Source organism: Helianthus annuus, chromosome 17, assembly GCF_002127325.2.
Source record: "Helianthus annuus cultivar XRQ/B chromosome 17, HanXRQr2.0-SUNRISE, whole genome shotgun sequence".
NCBI lineage: Eukaryota > Viridiplantae > Streptophyta > Magnoliopsida > Asterales > Asteraceae > Helianthus > Helianthus annuus.
The window spans coordinates 32,165,339-32,187,454 of record NC_035449.2 but is presented as its reverse complement, the minus strand read 5'-3'; the positions used below and the strand labels follow the sequence as shown (position 1 = coordinate 32,187,454).

Here is a 22,116-nt window from a genome sequence, read left to right as displayed (position 1 = left end):
TTGTTGTCGTATCATCGATGAATTTTAGATTTTAGGTTGTATTTGATCTCGTTGTAGGTTTCTTGTTTTTTTTTTTCATTAGGGAAAATTTGTTTTTAGTGGTGTGAATGATGATTGCTTATTGTTTAGAGGATCAAGAAAGTAAGAAGATTTTCACCTAAAAAATATAGTAGTTAATGTGGAGTTAGCCTATTTGATAGAGACAAACGTTTGTTAAATAAGAGGTCTGAGGTTTAAACTAGAGGAATGGAGTTTTCTAGAAGTATTGGTGTAAAATAGGAGTAGCATTTGCCTTAAAAAGGAAATTTGATTTAAATAATCTCAACTATTACCTATTGGTCGGTAAGAGTCCCAACAAAAGAAATGTTTTGTGACAGTTCCAACTCTTTTTTAGGTAAAGATGACAGTTCCAACTTTTAGTCTATTATCTCCCAACGAGCTTTTCCTAACTAAGGTCTAACCCCGTTAGTTTTTTTTTTTTTTTTTTTTTTTTTTTTTTTTTTTTTTTTGCTGACGTGAACTGCTTATGTGTCAAAAAAGTTAAAGTTCTGACGACGTAGACTGTTTATGTGGTAAAAAGCCAAACTTTTGAAGACTGGAGTGCTTATATGGCAAAGTTTCAATGACGTGAGCTGCTTTTATGGCAATTTACATAAACAAAAACTAATTGGGTAAGACCTCAATTAGGAAAAGTTTATTGTGAGAAAATAAGTTAAAAATTGAGAATGTCGCAAATCATTTCTTAGGAAAAGCTCATTGGGAGAAAATAAGTTAAAAATCGAGAATATCACAAATTATTTCTTTAGTTAAGAATGTTGTCGGTCAATTGAGATTATTTAAATCCAATTTTCTTAAAAATATGTGTGGTTCAGTCCTAATCATAGAGAGGGGGCTAGGGTTAAGCCATAAGTAGGGCTGTAAACGAACCAAACGTTCAGCGAACAGTTCGTGAACCGTTCGGCGGGAAGTTCGTTTATGTTCGTTCGATAAGCTTTACGAACAAACACGAACAAAAAATTTCGTTCGATAAGCTTAACGAACGAACAAGAACAAAGGTCTCGTTCGTTTGACTGCGTTCGTGAACGTTCGGTAATATGTTCGTTTATGTTAGTTCGTGTTCGTTCGTTTATGTCCGTTCGTGTTCGGTTTTTTATGTTTATTTTTCTAAAAGTTTTTAATGTTTTATTAATTTTTTACTTTCCCCCACATGTATTTCACTCTCTCTGGCCCTCTCCCTCTTTGATATCACGCTCCTTCATTCAGCCTATCTCCAATCGATTGAACCCAATATCATCCATCCCTTCAATCTTTAAATGGTTATATTTAACTACTTTCTTTGTGTAGAATGTATAAGATTAACGATGCCTTTTTTAGTTTTTAAAATTAAAGTTCATTTGTGTTCGTTTGCGTTCGTGATTAGTGTTCACGAACTGTTCGCGAACAACCAAAATTCTTTAGCGAACGAACACGAACACAAACTTTTGTTCGTCATGTGTTCGCGAACAATTCATGAACATCCAAATTTCCTTAACGAACGAACACGAACATAACCTTGTTCGTGTTCGTTCGGTTCGTTTACAGCCCTAGCCATAAGGGCGAGGTGAAAGAGGAAGAGATTGGGGGAGGGCAATTGAGTAGTTGGATCAATATTTTAATTTCATGGAAACGATAATTTCCAATGAAATTGTTCATTCTTATACCTATGAAAAACGATATTGGGGCATAATTAAGAAGAATAAACCCATTACAACAATTTGTATGGAAACAATAAACCAAGATTAAATAATATTTACATTGTAAAAAATCTCTATACTAATAAATAATGTCACTTGTCATTTATTATGACTACTAGGTGGACCCCCGTCCGATGGACGCGGGTACATCGTAAACATTAAATATAAAATATGATGTGAAATTATTTAATGAATTCACGTTCGCATTATACTTAAGAATACATTAATAACGTTTATTTGTAAATCTAACGGACGTACGAAAAACCCCCTACGGATTCTGTCATTCCCAACTTGTCGGCTTATTAATTTAGACACAAGAGAAGCATAATGAACCACAAAACATGTTTACTAACACAAATATTCTTTGTTTATAAATGTGGTCCAAGCCCAAACCTTATTTATTAAATGTGGTCCAAGCCCAACACCTGTTTATTAAAACTGGTCCAAGGCCCATTTGTTGAAACAAAAAAGAATTTAATTGATTATTACAAAATCAGTCACATTGGGTTTTGTAAACATCATCAACGACGATTGAAGATCAACACAACCCTTACACCAGTTCTATCGATTGAGAGGGAAGAAGACTTGATTCAAGATAACGAACAGAAATCAATCGATACAACATAATCATCGCCAAATCCACGAAGTATTCTCTTCACCTTTAATTTCATCTTTTACTAATTTAGTATATTTGGTTTGTTTGATCGAAAATTTCTTATCATTTGGCTTTCTTTTGACGTTGTATGAGTCAATGTTGTTGATTATTTACATGTAAATTCTAAAGATTTTGTCTATTTGTGATACTTAATCGGAGGCTTATAACTGTTCTTGACATTGACGTTGTTTAGGTATAGGTTTTAAACATGTTTTGTTGATGAAATTTAGATTTTTTGTGTTTAACAAATTTAAATTGTAGTATATGTATGTAATATTTGATAAATTAGGGCTATGTTAAAAATCACTGTTTATCACTTTTTGTATAAAGATTTTGTAAGTTTCAGTTGGTGTTCTTGATATTGTACAAAGATTTTGTAAATTTCAGTTGGTATAAAGATTTTGTTAGTTTCAGTTGGTGTTCTTGTAAGTTTCAGTTGGTGTTCTTGATATTAAAAATCACTGTTCAATCTTAGTCAAATTGTCTTAACGAATTATTATAAATTCTGGTTTGAAATTATTCGTCGTCGTTTGCACTATGGTAGTTTAGATGATACAATTGTACTTTAAACTCTTTCTTTGTATTGTTATCATTATATAGAAAACTTTTGTACATTTTTTAATGTTTTAGTCTATTAGTTATACTCTACTTAATTACAATATATAGAATAACCTTTTGACATAGTATTTTCTATGATAGTTCAAAGTTAGAAGGATGTATGGATTTGCTTGTTACATGGACGACAACCGAAGAAAATGTTTGGTTAGTATTTTAATCTCAGTTATGGTGAAGTTAGTTTTCTTTATAATATCATATTAGACAGTTTCTGATTTTAATTTATTTATACATAGGTTTTACCAAAAAAATATAAACAGTGGATTAAAGAGTTTAACTATCCAGTTAGCTTTGTCAAAGTGCGGACCACTAATGGCCAAGTGTTTGAAGTCAAGGTATATGAATTAGGAAGCGTCTTTTATTTCTACAATGGATGGTATACCGTTGTTGAAACTTTGAAACTACAATCTGGACCGTGGCTCGTATTTCAGTATGAAGAAGCTTTAGAAAGTTTTCGGATGTTTTATTTCTATGACAATATTGAATTTGCTCCATCAAATTATTTTTACTACAGACCCAATGGTGCTTTTGATAAACCTGATGCTATGGTATGTTATTCACAATTTGGATTCATTATATTTGTTATGGTTTGTTATTTATTGGTTCTTAGTATATGAAATTACTAATATTTTTTTTTCTCATTGTAGCATATCAATCGTTTATTTGTACATCACAAGATGGACAATACCATTCCAAACTATCTGGTTCTTATTAGAGGTCCTGGGAAGCATAAGCAGTTTGTTCGAATAGATGTGATTGACAATCAGCTTTACATAACCACTGGATGGGATCGGATTAAGAGGCCGTTGTCAATAAGTGCTGATCATCTGCTTGTGTTTGAAATGATTGATCTTCACACTTTTGATATGTCCATTTTCAATTGTTCCAAGAATGCTGATTTAGTGCTGCCACCGGAATTCTATGCTGCTATCAAGGAAGAAGTCGTAGAAGAGGTTATCAATATTTCTGATGGTGAAGATGTGGATGACGCGACTAAGGACAATGAAACTGATATGCTCCCTGTAACACTGAACGACGAAACTATACCAGTAGTTTTCCGTGTGGACAATCATTTTGTAAGTTTCTGTAACCAAAAAGTAGTAACATGACCTTAGGATGTATTAACCATATTATAATACTATCTTTGTTAACATTATTTGTTATTTGTTACAGCGCATTCGTAAACCTCTCGCTAAAAAACTTGGCTTGGATAGGAAGAGGAGGTTGAAGATTGTAGATGCTGCTGGTAATGTTTGGGATGTTCGAGTTGGTATCGAATCTCCTGATAATCGGATTTACATAAAAGATATGAAACAGTTTGTGAAGGATAAAAGGATGGTTCCTCGTGAAGAGTTTATCCTTAAGTTCGTCATGGGTAAAGGTATTTTCTTGTTCGACTGAATGGTTGTGTAGCGTTGGATAATGTTATGATGTATGGAAACAATGTTTTTTGTTTGTAATTTTTTGTTTGCTTAAAAGTCTTTTGCAATAGTTGACAGTGTAGTTTTGACCCTGGGGGTACGAAGGGTGCATATGTTACTGAAACACTGCAAACTATGTATTGAACATGTAGTTGTTTCTAATGACTAATGTTTGAAACTATTACTTGCATTAGTTATTCCTTGTATTATATATATACATATATATATATATATATGTGTGTGTGTTATCCTTATTTACCTTTCAATGTTCGGATAATAGTTAAAACTATCAGTTTTTAAACATCTATACTATTTTTTAGAACAATACACTAAAATAACATTCATTATTATTAGATAAAAGGAACATGTTCACAGGATGTTCAAAAGATCATACCACATTACTTAACACATGAAAAGACTTTTGTCCAAAATGCTATTTAGTTTTACATCAAAAGATCATACCACATTACTTAGTACATCAAAAGATCTAATGGTTGCGACCTTTCATTGTTCAACATTCATAATTACAGATTTTGAAGAACTTCCTTGTAGACCACATTAGTAGTAGTTTTACAAACTTTTTGATCCGTGTCACAGATTAAAATCTTCAAACCCTTCCGGCTTTTTACTCGAGATACCGCAACATATAGTTATCCATGATTGAAAACCGGACCTGGAAGGTACAATCCAACACGTTCTAGTGATTGTCCTTGACTTTTATTGATCGTTATCGCAAAGCAGACCGATAGTGGGAATTGTCGACGAGCAATTTTCACTGGAATTCTTTTATCGGAAGGAGTCATTTTCATTCGTGTAATCAAAGTATGATGACCTATGTTCATTCCTGTGATGATCTTTGCTTCTATTACAACTTTTCCAAGCTTTGTTACTTGTAGTCGTGTGCCGTTACACAAACCATTGGCTTGATCAATGTTTCTAAGTAACATTACTGGAGCACCAACTTTGAGAACCAGTTTATGGTTAGGTAACCCTGACAAACGCAGATTATTTAATACGTCCGGATGAAACAATGCCATGTTAAGTTCGGACTGTTGCTCAGATTCACATAAAGTGTCTGAACTAAGATATACCTTCTCCTCACCAGGCATACTTGTCACACCCCAACCAATGGCGGAAACATCGGGATGAGACGAAGTGTGAAGATTGCTCGAGACATCATAACGCTAATAATTGTGACAAGTATTTAAATAATCATTTCATTTCATTTCTAAAGAATCAAGTACAAGGTTTTGAAACAAAGTACAACAACATGAATAATAAAATGATATAATACGAATACAATTCTTTCTAAGTGGGTATCTAAGCATCCTACTAGATTCCATGCATCGTCAACATCCACCTGTAACATGTTAAAATAAAGTTCAATGCAAAAGCAAAGGCGAGTATACAAGTTTGATACATACATAGCAAAAGATAAGTTTTGAACAATTCCTCATAGCAAGCATGTGATTCAAGATAAGCCTTTAAATATGGTATGTGTCTAACATATCAAACCAAGAAAACGCAATATGCTCATGACATAACCGAGATAAAGGGGCGGGTCGTTAATCCTATAGCGCTACATATGTCACGGTTTGGCTCGTACGAAGTTAATGATAAATTCGACACATAAGATAAATCCAAGTTTAAAGCATCAAGCCATCACGTATACAAGCATGTTATAGGAATGTTCATGTGTTTAAGCAAAATGTTCATGTGTAAGTTTGTTGATAGATAAACATGTTACACCCCAAAAGTGGTAAAAGTAAAAAGGGGAAAATACGAGTATACTCACAAAGTTCGCATATACTTTCCAATTATCCAATTATTGACGAGTTGATGAGGTTGGAAGATTGAATGTGTAGGGTTAAAGTTCAAGTATGCTTAGAGTCGAGATTCGGTATTCAAAACAACATAAAAAGTAAGATATGTGAATAGCATGTGAAAATAATCATCTTCAACACTTAACACTTGTATGACACTTGGTAACCACAAGGGTTATGATAATGTTTTCATGAGTTGAACACCCATAAGAATCACAACAAGGTTTAGGTCTTAGGTGATGTTCTACTACTTTAACATATAAACATGAGTTCAACATCAAAGGTTCGAATGAGTGTATATATATATCTAGGTTAAGTACTACATATTATTAAGTCCAATAATTCAAGTAGGAGGTAGAAGATTAGAATCTTCATTTAGGCACCTCGTGTTATCATAGATGTCATGTATGGGGTAGGAAGGACATGCTTCCATTTAGGAACCCCTTGAATGTTCACCACTTCACTTGGTGTAACAACAACCAAGGAGGGTCACGAACTAGGATTTGCACAATAACATAAACAACCTAACTATAGAGAAATCATCAAATCACGTGAGGATTGTATGTAGGACAACCCAAGTTGTTCTCTAATCACTCATGTATCAAAGGCTATGTTTGACATGATTTGTGGGTTGAAACCCTAGACAAAACACCAAGTTTATGAGGTTTAATCCTCTGATTTTAAATGTCTCAACCTTGTTTTTAAGCTTAACCAACCATGGGATAAGTTGTAAGCATTAGGACATAGGTATGAGATGTGTTGAACACAAGTTACATAGGTATAAACAAGTTTTTGATGAACATAAAAACAAACAGAAAGTTTATGGATGATTTCGGGGCATTTCCAAGTCTGATTTCTCCAAGGAGAAGTCTAGGAATCGAACCCCATGATTATCCAAGTAAGTAGGAAAAAGAATCAAGTGATTTCGTTAAGAAATGAGTGAGTTATGCTCATTTTCGTGAAGGGGTGTCAATCTGCTCGAACCTTTGCTTTCAGCTACGGTTTGGAGGATGTTTTGAGAGTTTTTAGTGTTGCAAAAGTGGTAGAGAGGCTGGTTATAAGTGGTATTTATAGGGGGAAGGATTAGGGTTTCAATGGGTTGGGCTTTGGAAGTGTTTAGAAGGGGTTACACCTTGAAACTAGCCCACAAAACCCAACTATATGGGGCTGAATTTTGCTGAATTGGGGCTGCCATATCTCTTTATTTTTTTATTTTTTTAAAACATTATAATGAGTAATTTTGTTAGTTAAGTTGTGTAATAATATGCAACAATGTTTCCCCTAACTTGTAACAAGGTGAAATATGAAATAAAACATGATTTAACTAGGTAAAAAGTGTAATGTACAAGTATGTAACATGTTTGTAAGTGACAAGTATATGTCACATATTAGATGATTAACCGTTGTATAAATAAGCATATTATTAGGGGTTTTTAGGTATCAACAATTTAAGGACAAGCATGGACATGCATCGTGAATAAGTATCGTATAAGTATAAATTACAAATAAGGATTCGATGTACAATGAATTCGAACGTATGAACATGTATGAATATGTAGATGGTGAATTTAAAGAAATACGAATTTTATTTATGATCCAAATCTCGGATTTTACAACGAGAAGACGACTATAATAATACAAGATTTCCAAAAATAACATTACAAGGCGAGCTTTCTAATTATGGAAAGTACGTAGAAGCAGGGCGTTACAATACTATCTAACAATTGTGTATTAATTGAATCAACGACTTCATTGGTGGGTGCAAGAATAGCTCTTTGCTGGAAATAGTTTAAATCACCCAAAAATTTGTCCATTTCCGAATATGTGAATGAAATCAATGAAGCAATAGGATTAACTTCATCTTTGATAAGTAAATCGCCAGGAATTTCAATTTCTGCCTCTCCATCATTTTGATCACCAAGCAAACCATCACCGAGTTTTAATATCCATTCTGTAAAATCATTGGTTTCTTGTAAATTAGTTGGTTGGGTACCCACTTTTAGCCTCATGTTTTCAGTTAGTTTTAGTACCTTACAATGTTGCCATAGATAAGACGAATTCAATGAAGAATTTACAATCATGCTTCTAGTACCCTTTGGAATGACTAGAAGTATTTGCCTAAAATCACCACCCAACAGAACAACCTTTCCTCCAAATGGCTGTTTTTGCATCCTCGGATTACTTGAACGGGCGATATCCTTCATTATCCGATCAAGGGCTTCAAAACAATGCTTGTGTGTCATTGGAGCTTCATCCCAGATTATCATCTTCGTTTCTTTAATTAAGCCGCCTAACTCACTATTTGGTTCTATGGAACATATAGAATCTTCGTTAATATTTATTGGGATTACAAACCTTGAATGGGCCGTTCTACCACCGTCTAAAAGAAGCGATGCAATCCCACTGGATGCAACATTTAAAACCACTTCTCCTTTCGATCATAACGCTGCTGCAAAGGTTTTCCAAAGGAATGTCTTACCAGTACCGTCGTAACCATATACGAAGTATAAACCTCCAACACCTTTTGCAATTGCATTCATAACGGTCTCATAAACATTTTTCTGTTCAACAGTTAAACACTTTAAATAAGAAGCAAGTTCCTTTTCTAAAGTTGTACGATCATAGCAAAGTTCTTTCATTATCAGTCGATTATTCAATGCAGAAATGTAATTGTCAGGAAGATTTGGCATATCATCAAAGTTACTTAATGTACTACCATAAGAAAGTAGCAACTTTTGGATATGTGATAAGCAAATGTTTTCGACTTCTTTCTCTTGAATATCCAAATCTATAAAATTGATTACAAAAAAGATCGAGTGTTAGATAGTATTATTCAAATATTCAATGATAATTGAAAAGAATTTGACAAATTATATAAATTTCTATGATTACCTGGAATACCAGTAATCTTTCATTGCTGGTATATAATGTCTTCACATAATAGACTCTTTGTTTCTGTCCAAAAATATCCAGGCCTAGAAATGGAGTTGGACAACAGTAACATTACAAAAAGTGTCCGCAAAAAATCGGAAGACGACCATGTGCTTTCTTCTCTCATTGCAATTATATACTCCTTATCGTCATCCAACAAACCACGTGCGAAACATGCATCTTTAAATGTATCATAAAGTTGGCCATCAACGGTTTTAATATCAGCAAAACTTGTTGGTCCTTTTACATGATTCAATAAAATTCTCAAGAAATAACAGTCTCCAAGTGACGGAGGAACATAATGTATCCTACCAACTGCTCCAAAAGGATTTTTTCTTCGCTGCCACTTTCGTAGTTTACGTATCCATACATAATATCTTGGAAAATCTATGTACTTCAATGTTCTAGCAAATTCATCAACTTCGTTACACTTCATCCATTCCATGAACATTGACATTTTGACAGTGGGGTTACTAACCACATCACAGAGATTTGAATCATCATCATAAACAATACTTTGACCATCTTCACAATGAAAAGATAATACTTCAACTGCTGGATATCGATAATGTATATCAAACTTGAATATTCTCCAAGCAGCTTCACAGGCAGAAATATACCTACAATCGAGATATTCTTTTACTTCATCTACTTTTGTTTTCTTTGACTGAATGTCAGAAATCGGTTCAACTTCATTTGTTTTATTGACTTGGAAAACAGAAGCAGTTACTCTATCGGGACCTTTATTAATATAATTGTGTAGGATCGCGAGACGACCTAACGAGTCGATCAGAAGAGTGCTCAGACTGAATCAGAGGCGGAATTCATTGATTCAGTCTTTGTTTAGCTTGATTTCACTATTAATTGTCTCTTGTATTGATTATAAATCTGTTACAGATGCGGAGACACTTCGACGGAGCTTCGCCGTCGGAAACAAGAACTACTACTCAATGATTTCGCTCATAAATGCCTATTTATAGGCTTGGGATTTCGCTCGTAATGACACCCAGTCAACATGAGCGAAATCAGACATTGTACATAAGAGCGAAATCAGTAACTGACACTATGAGCGAAATCAAGATGTTGATGATTTCGCTCCAAATGACAAGGTGTCATTATGAGCGAAATCAACACTAAAACATGTTTTCTTGATTTCCGTGCACTGTACAAACAATCCTAACCTAAGACTCGAACGAAGATGTAGTCGACAGACAACTGCACCAACAGACTCCCCCTTGAATGTTGACGGAATCTTCAGTGAGAGTCTTCAACATGTCAACTCTTCAATCTTTATCGGTCTTCTTCAGGAACTCTTCCTGGAATCATGTACCCGGACCTTTCTCTGGTTCTAACTTTCGTCAGACTCCCCCTTTCATCGAGCTGAGATCGCTGTCTGGAATTTGTTATCACCTTTGAAATCAAATCCTGGTTTTCTCAGTTTAAGCTCTTCTCAGGTTCTGATACATCTCCTGGCTTTCCGTAGCAACAGGATCAGAAACCTACACTTCTCAAACACTCTATTACAAACCAATAATGTTGTGATTCAACTTAATGAATCAACTATACCTTTGAGAATCATTTTCATTTAAAATTGATCAAGAATTTAAAATATTCCAAATTCTGATTCAACTTAATGAATCATCTTAAACATTTCAAACCAATTAACCAAAACATCTGTTCATCATGTTTAGCCTTTGAGATTTTGAATATCAGTTTTCCAACATCAGTTGTCGAAAATCTTTTTGGATTTTTCAAAATATGAAACATAAATGCAATAACAGAAATTAAATGCAGAAATGAAATATGTACAAACATTATTTTTGTGAGTTTGCTAAAGAGAATCATATCAGTTTTGAAACATATCAGAAGCACCGTTAAGCTTTTAATCGTTTTAGGTTTTAAATGATTCACATAGATTGACGATATTGTTGTCCACATAAACTCAAACTAAAAACTTTCGAAATGCTTACCGATACGTTTAGATATATTAATTTTGCACTCAAATCTAATGGACCCCACAATCTCAGCATATCCCCTCATCATGCAATGCACTGACTCAAATAATGCCTTTAAACTTTGATCAACTGTGATTTGTGCGAAAACAACGCAGAATGTTTAAACATTAACAATCAGGTCGATACTTCCGTATACGCAGAGAAAGTCCAATGTTTAAACAAAATAAGAAAATAAAAATAAGTTGAAGTTGTTTAGGCTTTAACCACCAGGTCGATACTTCCGTATACGCAGAGGAGATCCAAAGCTTAAACGAAACACCAAAGAAAATAAAGCAGAACGTTTAGGCAACAACATCCAGGTCGATACTCACGTATACGCAGAGGATGTCCAATGCTTAAACAAAATAAAGAAATAAGACAAGTTTAAATCTTTGCAAAATAAAATGCACAATCACAGTATCATTTTCAGCAAAGTTGTGAAAACTCACAAACTTAACCAGTTTTTATGCTTTTCGCATTCAGCAATTACTGAGCAGACATTCAATCAAGAAGGACAAAAACTAAGTACTACGCTTTCGATCATGTTTCCCACTAGAACTAGGCTTTTTCTTTATGTTTGTATCGTTATCGCAAATCTACTAGTCTAGCTGAGCCTATCGTCACATCTTTAGTGAGACCGTTTATCACTTTTAGACTTTACATTTCTTTAGCATGCTGTGATAGTCCAGTGATTTTCTATCATTTCCTCTTGTTTCAGCAAAACTCATTTTTAAAATTTTAATGTTTTTGACATTTTCAAATTTTCAATTTTTTTAAAAATTTTTACTCCCCCTAAAATCAAAATATGTTTCAATTTTGATTTTCTGGGAAAATTTGAAACAAACTATACAAACTTAACAACATGATGAGAATCACTTCAATTCTCCATCCACCTGGCATAAACAATCAGAACTCCCCCTATCAACAAACTATTTTCCCATTATGATTTCAAAACACTTAAGTTTGTTTTAATCAAAATGGTTTTTCCGAAAAACTTAGTTTGTTTACCAATACATTTGTAGGTTCGGGGTCACTTCATCACTTTGTTTTTCTCAATCACATGAAAGATTTATCATTTCCGGATTTTACCATAAAACCACTTGTAGAAAATCAAGTACAACTTAATGTCCCTGATTTACCACATGTAAGGCGAAAAATCACCAGAGTGAAATTTCTCAAGAAATGTGCCGATTCATGTTCCACGCTTACCAATCTGGGAACTCCGGCAAGTCAGGTTTTTCTATTTGAACAGATTCACCCAAGCCTGACAATCCTTGGGTGATTTTGAATTCTTGTTCAACAATGGTGGAAAATTTGCATCATCCATTGTTAAACCCGAATTCTCCTTTTTTACATCAACACCAGGCTCCTCTGGCTTTGACGAACCAGAATCATTGCCTGCACATGGCTTGTATGACTTTGACCTGTCAGATTCATTGCCTGAAGGTGGCTTGTCTGACTTTGACATGTCAGATTCATCGCCGACCATTTTCTTCTTCTTCTTTTCTTCTTTCGTCCTCAGATTTGTATCCGATGAATTCGTCTTGCTTGACTTTGCAATCGAGGGAGTCGATTCATCAGAACTCTTATTTGATGCAACTGGTGAACCCATGGACAAAATCTTTTCAAGATACTCTCGAGCTTTCTTTCTTTTCTTCCTCAGTCTGTCTTTTTGCCCATGTGAAAGTTTTACTTTCATTTCTTGAACTTTCTGTTCTTGAACTTTTGGTTTTTGAACTTTCGGTTCTTTGGGCTTGACGTTGACTGATTTCTTTGCCAATTTCTGAGAATCAGCCCTCGATCTTCCCTTTAATCTCATTGGGCAATCTCTTGCAATATGGCCTCTGATTTGGCATTCATAACACCTTCTCTTTTCAATTTTCTGACTTTGGCAGTTAACAGAAATGTGTTCTCTAACACCACAAGTGTAGCACACCCTGTTATCATACCATTCACCACTTTCATACCAAACGCTCAGATCATAGCATTGATTTGCCTTGTGGTACTCATGTCTCCTCTTGCTTCCTTGATTTGGCATTTGAGCACTGTGGTCAAACCTACACCACTTATTGCCAATAATTTATGAATTTTCATTTTTTACTTTTTGTAATTTTTGATTTTGATTGGATGATCGACCTGATGAGCTGTTATTATCTTTTTGAACATTTTTCAAATTTTTACCTTTTTGTTTTTGTTCTACAATCTTCTTAACATGTTTCTGTGTTGAACATTCACCTGTTTCAGTTGATTGCAAAACAGTTTTCTGAAACTTTTCTTTTAATTTCAAAAACAAATTTTGTTTTTCAATTTTTTCGTTTTCATCATCAAATTTCTCATCACAATTTTCAATTTTGACTTTGTCAAAATTTGTGACATCGTCACTTATTGGAACAAAATTGATCGGTTTTGGACAGGGAAAATTCAAACTATCTGATGAAGTCACAAAACCTTTCAATTTCTTTTCAAGTCCATCAATCTTGTTTCTTGAATTTTCAGCTTCGTTTTCAAGCTGAGATATTCTTTCAAGATGAGACTTGATTAATTTTTCATTCTCAATCTTAATGTTTTCAAGAACAGATTTTTCATTTTCCAAAACTTTTAACTGTTCTTGAAATTTTGTTTCATTTGCTTTCAGATTTTTGTTCTCCAGCTTTATCCAGAAATCTTCATTTTCTGAAGATTTCTTTTTGCTTTCAAAGTCTTTTTCTTTCTCTTTCAAAACCTTGTTTTCTGATATCAAACTGTTCAGATTACTTAACAGTTTGTTATTTTCAGCTTTCAGTTTCTCACAATTTCTCTGTAAATCCAGAATCTGTTTTTCATCAGTTTGCTTCTCATCTTTCAACTTCTTGACTTCCGATGTCAAACTTTCCGCATCCTTCAAGAGTTTTTCATTGTCAGTCTTAAAGTTGTCACATTTGGAGCATTCTGATTTGGAACTTGAAGATCCAAACTTCACAAATTCTTCATTCTTTGACATTTCCTTTGTCTCTGTCTTGTATGTTCCTGCACAAACAATTTTAACAAAATCAAGAGGTTTTAAATTTTCATCAATATAACATCCTCTTTTGTAATCATATTTCATATTTTGTTTTGCAGCAAAACACATACAGATTCTTTTATCAATCTTAGTAATTACATCCAATTGATTTTTCCTAGATTTCCCAAATTCAATTCATCTAGATTCTCTTTGATTTTATTCATCAATGTTTTCTTCTTATCAGAATTTTCATAACTGTGTTTTTGAAGTTTATTGATGAAATCAAATGGACGTAATTTTGAAAATTTAGGTTTTTGCTTGAATTCTTTTAAAACATCATCCCATTCGGCAGGTAAAGCATCTGCAAACTTTGATACCTTTTCAGCATCTGTCAATTTTATGTCAAACCTTTTTAGTTTGTCTATTAAGTACTCAAATCTTCTTTCCATTTCTTTCATTGTTTCATTCTTTTCACATGCAAACTTGTCAAGTCTAAGCATCCAAATCTTCTTATCATCTTGTTCATATGTGCTCGTTCTATACCATCCATAACTATTTAACCTTCCAATAAACTCATTCTCCTTTTCGTCAAACATTAATGCCATCTTTTATATAATTCTGACAAATTTTCTCACAAAAAATCTTTCAAGCGAAATTATAATAATGCTTAAGAGCGAAATCTGAAATACCACACGAGCGAAATCAGAAAATGCTTTCGAGCGAAATCAGGATATGATTTCGAGCGAAATCAGATTCTGAACACTTAGGAGCGAAATCAACAATTGCTCAGTGGAGCGAAATCAGATAATGACCAAATGAGCGAAATCAAAGTATCAACTTGAGCGAAATCAGAACTTTAAACCTTTGGAGCGAAATCAGTGGTTCACTTGGAGCGAAATCTCAAACACAAGAGCGAAACCTTTGATTTCGCTTTTATTGTACGAGCGAAATTAGAACCTAATGTGACAAACACTTGATTTCGCTTGAACCTACGAGCGAAATCACTCAAGTACCTTCGAGCGAAATCAGTTCACGAGCCATTTTCGGTCAGTTTTAAGCTGTTTTTAGGTCTGAATTTCTCAAGGGTTTGTCATTAGACAATTTTACACAATATGTGAAAATTTGAAACAATTTTGACCGTTAAAACTTTCTGAAATGATAAAGAAGGTGTAGAAATCAGAATTTTTGAGCAAAAACGAGCTAAACGGTAAGAACTCTTCCTCCTGAGCTCTGATACCACTTGTAGGATCGCGAGACGACCTAACGAGTCGATCAGAAGAGTGCTCAGACTGAATCAGAGGCGGAATTCATTGATTCAGTCTTTGTTTAGCTTGATTTCACTATTAATTGTCTCTTGTTTTGATTATAAATCTGTTACAGATGCGGAGACACTTCGACGGAGCTTCGCCGTCGGAAACAAGAACTACTACTCAATGATTTCGCTCATAAATGCCTATTTATAGGCTTGGGATTTCGCTCGTAATGACACCCAGTCAACATGAGCGAAATCATACATTGTACATAAGAGCAAAATCAGTAACTGACACTATGAGCAAAATCAAGATGTTGATGATTTCGCTCCAAATGACAAGGTGTCATTATGAGCGAAATCAACACTAAAACATGTTTTCTTGATTTCCGTGCACTGTACAAACAATCCTAACCTAAGACTCGAACGAAGATGTAGTCGACAGACAACTGCACCAACAAATTGAACAGATATTTGATAGAGCCCGTTTGGTTACACCACTCAACATTTATATGGCATTGGTACCTCTTGAGTAGAAGTGCATTGTAAGTGACTACAAACCTGTTATCAAGAGTGACTTGATTTTTTTCGACTGTATTTCCTGTAGGACGACGACGGTAGACAGGATATCCTTCGGTATCCATGGAAGTCTCGTGTACATATTCCTTAGGAAATTTTTTAGAACAATTTAAATTAACCATGCATGGACATCTAGGGTTATCTGTACCGTAAGGACCATGTATCATAAACTGTTTGACAAGTTCATACAATTCCGGTTCAGTTTCTTTGTCCGAAATTTCGGCACTAATTACAAGATCGATCTCTTTCGCTGTCGGAAACTTGCTCTCCACACATAAGAACAGACAAATATGAGCATGAGGTAAACCACGTTTCTGAAATTCGATTGTGTACATAACTGTAACATTGAAAAGGAAACTTTGTCAGTAAGATAATTATTTTTTAAATAACAATTTTAAACATTTTCAGTCAATTACCTGCTTGTATCTCACCAAAAAAACTTATTTCTCTTGAAATCTTGTATTAGATGATTGATTTTAATCTTGAATAACCTTGAGATAATGTCCGGTCTATCTTGAGGTTTTAGGCCTTTTTCATTTAAACAACGATAAATCTCAGGCCAATTTGAATTACATGTAATTGTTATGAACAGATCTGGATATCCAACAGATTTGCAAATTGCCATAGCATCAAGATACTTTTGCATCATATATCGAGAACCACCAGTAAATGAGGACGGTAACAATATTCCTTTACCACAATTTGAAGCATCAGTCTCTCCACTTTGAACACTTTGAGTTAGATTCTTAAAAGTTTCACTTCGAAGTTTTGGTTGTTGCGCCTTTATATACTCTAACCTTGCCGATTCTATCATTGTATAAGCATCTACAAAAAATTGTTGGAATAGTTTTTGGGCATTAAGTAACAATGAAAACTCATTAGCTCTATCTTGTATTTTGTAACAAAAGAATTATCTCATTGTCGTGCTGGTTCTAAGTATATCACAGTCAAGAGAAACACCTCTATGCTTAATACCAAGTCTAAAACCATCTTCAGCAAATGGAAAGATAAGTGGATATTGCAATGCTAGATAAGAAGGATGAAGCTCACTAATTCTTTGAAGAACACCAGACTTTGTCTGAACAATAATATCCCTTTTATCAAATGCTCCATCAAAATCACCAATTACTAAAGCGGCAACTTCCGATGCGGTTGGCAAGTTGAAAATTCTACCATCTTTATCTCTTGTACCAATAAGCTTAAGTCTTACATTTCGCCAATCATTTTCTTTAAAACAGTCTCTTACCATTCTAAATGACTTCACAAGTGGATTGCAAGAATCCAACATTTTCTTAAGACTGGATATGATTGCAATATCAAGACAAGAATTTGCTGATCTTTTGAAGCCAGTTTCGCCACTATAAAAAAACACGGTGTTATTAAAAATAACACTTGTGATAGTTAAACAATTACAGTATGTATACTATTGTTTATCTACCTTATAGCCTTTTGACAATTCAATTCCTCGTTTTCTGAGTCGTATATGTAAAGTTGTGAGAACTTTGGTTCTTCGCCATCATCCGGAAGTAGACTACCCATACGATGATAGTTTTGACCTTGTAATCCAAATACATAAGGACCTTTGCTATTTTTAAAAGTTTTGTCAACCTTACCACCAAGTGATGTGAAAGAAAACATCATATTGTATGCTCGAATGTTATTCATGAAATTGCGACTCTCGGAATTGTCCATTTTATACATCCTTCGAAGTAATTAAGGAGGATCAGGTGACGGAGGCAATTCAATCTCTCCATTAGAACAACAAAGAGAAAAAGCGATTTTCTTAGAATCTTGATTCCCCTAAGCATTTCATCTTTCCATAACATTGCATGACACTTAGAACATACAAATATTGCATCCCCATGATCAACATATTCTACACATTTAAATCAACCAAAAATAATAGAATTATATAATCATTTATAATTAAACAAGAGGAAGTTAAAACGATGCTTTGAAGGTCATAAAGAATATATACATCTCTAAACGGTTATTTACCTCGTGCAACACCAAAAATCTTTTTAACCGAAGAACCGGGTGCCATATCATCAGCAATGGAATCATCACAGTTAGGAGAGAATGACCATTAACGTTCTCCTTATTTAAGAGAATGACCATTAACGTCTGTCGTATTATGCAGTACAATATCCATAGATAAAATGAATTACCATGAACCGTAGATAAACATGTAAACGCCACTTAAACCTCATTTATATATATTTTATAATTTATAAGAAATGAAAAGGAACATACCATTATTGTCTAATAACGAAGATTTTGGTAGCTTTCGAGACTTCATAATATGAGAATTCATAGCAGGGCTCGTTTCAAGCCCAGAGGACCTTTTCCTACCACATTCCACTGGTAAGAAAAAAACATTAGAGATTGTTTAAACATTGCATTTCTTGGGTTGATACAAATTATTTAAGGTAGAATGAAATACTTAAATATATCGGACAAACTGGATCCATTTAAATAAACGTGTAAACCATACCATTTGTAATATTTGACAATGGACTTCTGTCCATTGTATTTGGCGCCCACTGCTTTACGCGCAATGAAGATATATTGGTTTCATTGGCAGTCGTAGATAAATCAAATTTAGGTAGAGGACTACAAATGAACCTTCGCTGACCATGTACGGAATTTTGACCAGCATTTTCATCCTGGTATGTCGGTTTAACTGTAAATTAAACATAATGAGCAGCTATAAAAATGATAATGAGTCGTTAAAAAAAGGATTTATGAATTACCAAGAGTCGTTGATGGTGACAGGCCCCGCCGGAGAGATCCTCGATCAAAGTTGGGGGGAGTGCACATTACACTGCCTATCCTTTTAGAAGATGATTCACTCAACACGTCAGTGCGATTGGGTGTTAACTTAGATGCGCTATTACCACTTGTACAAACTTCATGAATTGATGAATTACCAAGAGTCGTTGATGGTGACAGGCCCAGCCGGAGAGATCCTCGATCAAAGTTGGCGGGAGTGCACATTACACTAACTATCCTTTTAGAAGATGATTCACTCAACACGTCAGTGCGATTGGGTGTTAACTTAGATGCGCTATTACCACTTGTACAAACTTCATGTATTGATGAATTACCAAGAGTAGTTGATGGTGACAGGCCCAGCCGGAGAGATCCTCGATCAAAGTTGGCGGGAGTGCACATTACACTACCTATCCTTTTAGAAGATGATTCACTCAACACCTCAGTGCGATTGGGTGTTAACTTAAATGCGCTATTACCACTTGTACAAACTTCATGGACACCTTTTAATGAAGGATGATACCATATCACATAAGTTTGACATAATATAATGAAACAAACCAATTAAAATCTAAAAAATACATTGTACAAAAACATACCTCCAATATTGTTATCAACACTTACAGATGAACCTATAAGACGACCCACACTATTGTTTCTACGATTTTTTAACATAGACTTTCTTCTCTGGCGAGAATCTTTAGACTGTTCTGTTGTGCACCATGGAAGATACTCTCTATTTCGTTGCAAAAAAATAATTATTTGAATCCATAACTGTTTAACAAATGAATTTAGGGTTATCATTGTTAGATTAAAGTATTACACTAATAAACACAACAACCAAAGAGATAAAATTTGAATCAGTATGTATCCTGATTAAAGTATTACACTAATAAACACAACAACCAAAGAGATAATTATTTGAATCCATAACTGTTTAACAAACGAATCAATATGTATCCTGATTAAGAACATAAGTACAACACTCACTAAACAAAATTCAAATCTTACAACAGCATTAATTGTTCAAAAACAAACTGGCTATCAATCGCAAGGAAGGTGTTAACAATAACTTTATTTGTTTACAAAAATCATACCGTGGGTATTTAGTTCGATTCCTTGCCAAGAGATTACGAAAATATTATTGTTGAAATCTTGGAGGTGCTACTGTATGTTTTCGTGTAATTAAGGCGGGTGAATTTGAGATTTCACCAAAAGAACGGAGATGAAAATTAGAAGTCTTCAAACTTACCTAATTTACACTAATTTACCTTTGGGCTTTTAATTCTGTATAATTAAATGTGCTAATAAATTAGGTACCCATGGATTTAGATATAAATATTTAAACTATTGGGCCTATGTACAATGTATATCTATAGGTAACATGAAATACAAACAAACTTATACATAAATATTATATAACCACCAAATTCATTAACTTCAAATCATGCTTGTACAAACAGTTGATAAGTTTAGACCTGTTTTATAACCAACTATATGATTTTACTCAGTTAAAAACCGAAGTATCTATAAAAACATATTTTCTACAATAAATTTTTTTGGCGGTGTATGACTCAAAATGAAACTACAATTATGATATTTTAATAGAGATTGTTGAATATCAAGTAGAAAATATCAATTCAAACATAACCAATAAAATGACATTGTATTTTCATTAAGACACTAAAACTTGATCTCAGTTGAAAGATGTCAGCATTGCTCGGCAAGTTATAATGTTTTACAAAACTTGATCTCGACAAAAGATGTTTAAAACCAGATTATCTGGCATATCTTATGTGTGTTGTTGGACATCAATAACTAAATTCTCCCTCAAACATGATTAATACAAACCTTGGACATTAATAATTTAGTTTTATTAATAAAAATATTTCAACAATAATTAAATATATAAATTTATCTTGTCCGCAAAGTTGACATTTAAAAGTCTATTGAGTAACATATTTTGAATTGCACAAAACTAAAAAAAGATTATAATGTAAAAAAACATCAACCACATCCAGGCTTAATACATAGTACATGTTTTCCAAAGTACATACACATCCTTACATAATTCAGTTTCAAAAGCTTACCAAACCAAAAACATTAAAACCAGTTCAACAAACCGTTACTTAGAAATCCATTCACCAAAAGACATTTAAACAAACACCAAAATATAACAAACACTTCTAAGCTTCTAACTGTTAAACTTAGATGGCTTCTTGCGGTTTCGTTTGTTGTTCGAAGATAGTTCACCAACATTTAACCCTTCCACATGCTGAACGCTTCTCTTGCCATTCGGACTGGATCCTGAATCCTTCTCTACTTCAACGACGGAAGAGTCGGCCGTAACAGACAACACATCCTTGAATTAAATCACAAAAGAACTATTAAAGTATTAAATTCAGATTCATATAATACAAATTGAAGTAAAATCTCATATAATGTTCTAACTCACCTTGGAAATCGAGTCACCCCCCCTTTGTGAATCTTCAGAAAGTTGCACGGCTTTCGAGTCCCAAACTTCTTGACTTACCTAATAACAGAGTATAAAAAACATTAAGGAATTGAATTTTACTGTGGAAAATTTAGTAACAGATTTCACTTATTGAAAGCATTAATGTTTGAACGGTTAGTAACATCATACCTCATCAGCAACATCACCATCACGCGGAACAACATTATCCGCAACCAGTTCATCTAATATATCCGGATCGTCACATATTTTTTGGATTGTGTAAACATGATAGTCATGATTAAGATTGTATTGCGTAATGTCAACCTTAAACGCCAATTTCTTTTCAAGCAACCGAGTGAGCTCGTATGGAAAACTTTGAGTATCATTAGACTTCACTTGGCGTTCCCTTATGTCATTTGCACTTGAACCAACAATCTTCATAACATCTTTATCAAACATTACAAACGTCACACTACCAGTTTCATCTTGAACCCTCACATGAACCTTGAACCTGAAATATATATAAGATGTTTTAAAAAGTTAAAAAATCTACATTCTTAATTCTGTATACAGTTGAAAAACCATAAATAATTGGAACATCCACGTAATCTTACTTGATGGTTACGGATGTACATTCTTCTTCACACTTGGGACAGACCAAAGAAGTGGGCGCCAGGTTCATCACCGTCTCCGCAATAGTTTGAGCATATTGCAAATACTCAGTTTTAGTCAGCACCTTCTTAAAACACTTTCGACAAGCAGGATAAAACCAACCATAGTTTTCTTGAACAATCTTGATGGTTGCGACTACCACACATGACATTGTCTATGATAGCAAATAAATTCAACTGCATTATTCAACCTGTGTATGTGTACGTGTGTGTATATGTGTGTGTTTATATATATATA

At 34.0% G+C, this 22,116-nt stretch overlaps 1 protein-coding gene and 1 pseudogene across 1 annotated transcript; both read right to left on the bottom strand.

The window, feature by feature from the left end:
- Positions 1 to 4,948: 4,948 nt before the first annotated feature.
- LOC110924089 lies at positions 4,949 to 18,024 on the bottom strand (annotated as a pseudogene).
- Positions 18,025 to 20,946: 2,922 nt separating this feature from the next.
- On the bottom strand, positions 20,947 to 22,030 carry LOC110924090. Its single transcript, XM_022168127.2, has 4 exons — positions 21,822 to 22,030; positions 21,397 to 21,718; positions 21,208 to 21,285; positions 20,947 to 21,114 (listed from the first exon to the last, which is right to left on the bottom strand). The coding sequence occupies exons 1-4, from the start codon at positions 22,028 to 22,030 to the stop codon at positions 20,947 to 20,949; spliced, it is 777 nt and encodes a 258-aa protein (XP_022023819.2).
- Positions 22,031 to 22,116: the final 86 nt, after the last annotated feature.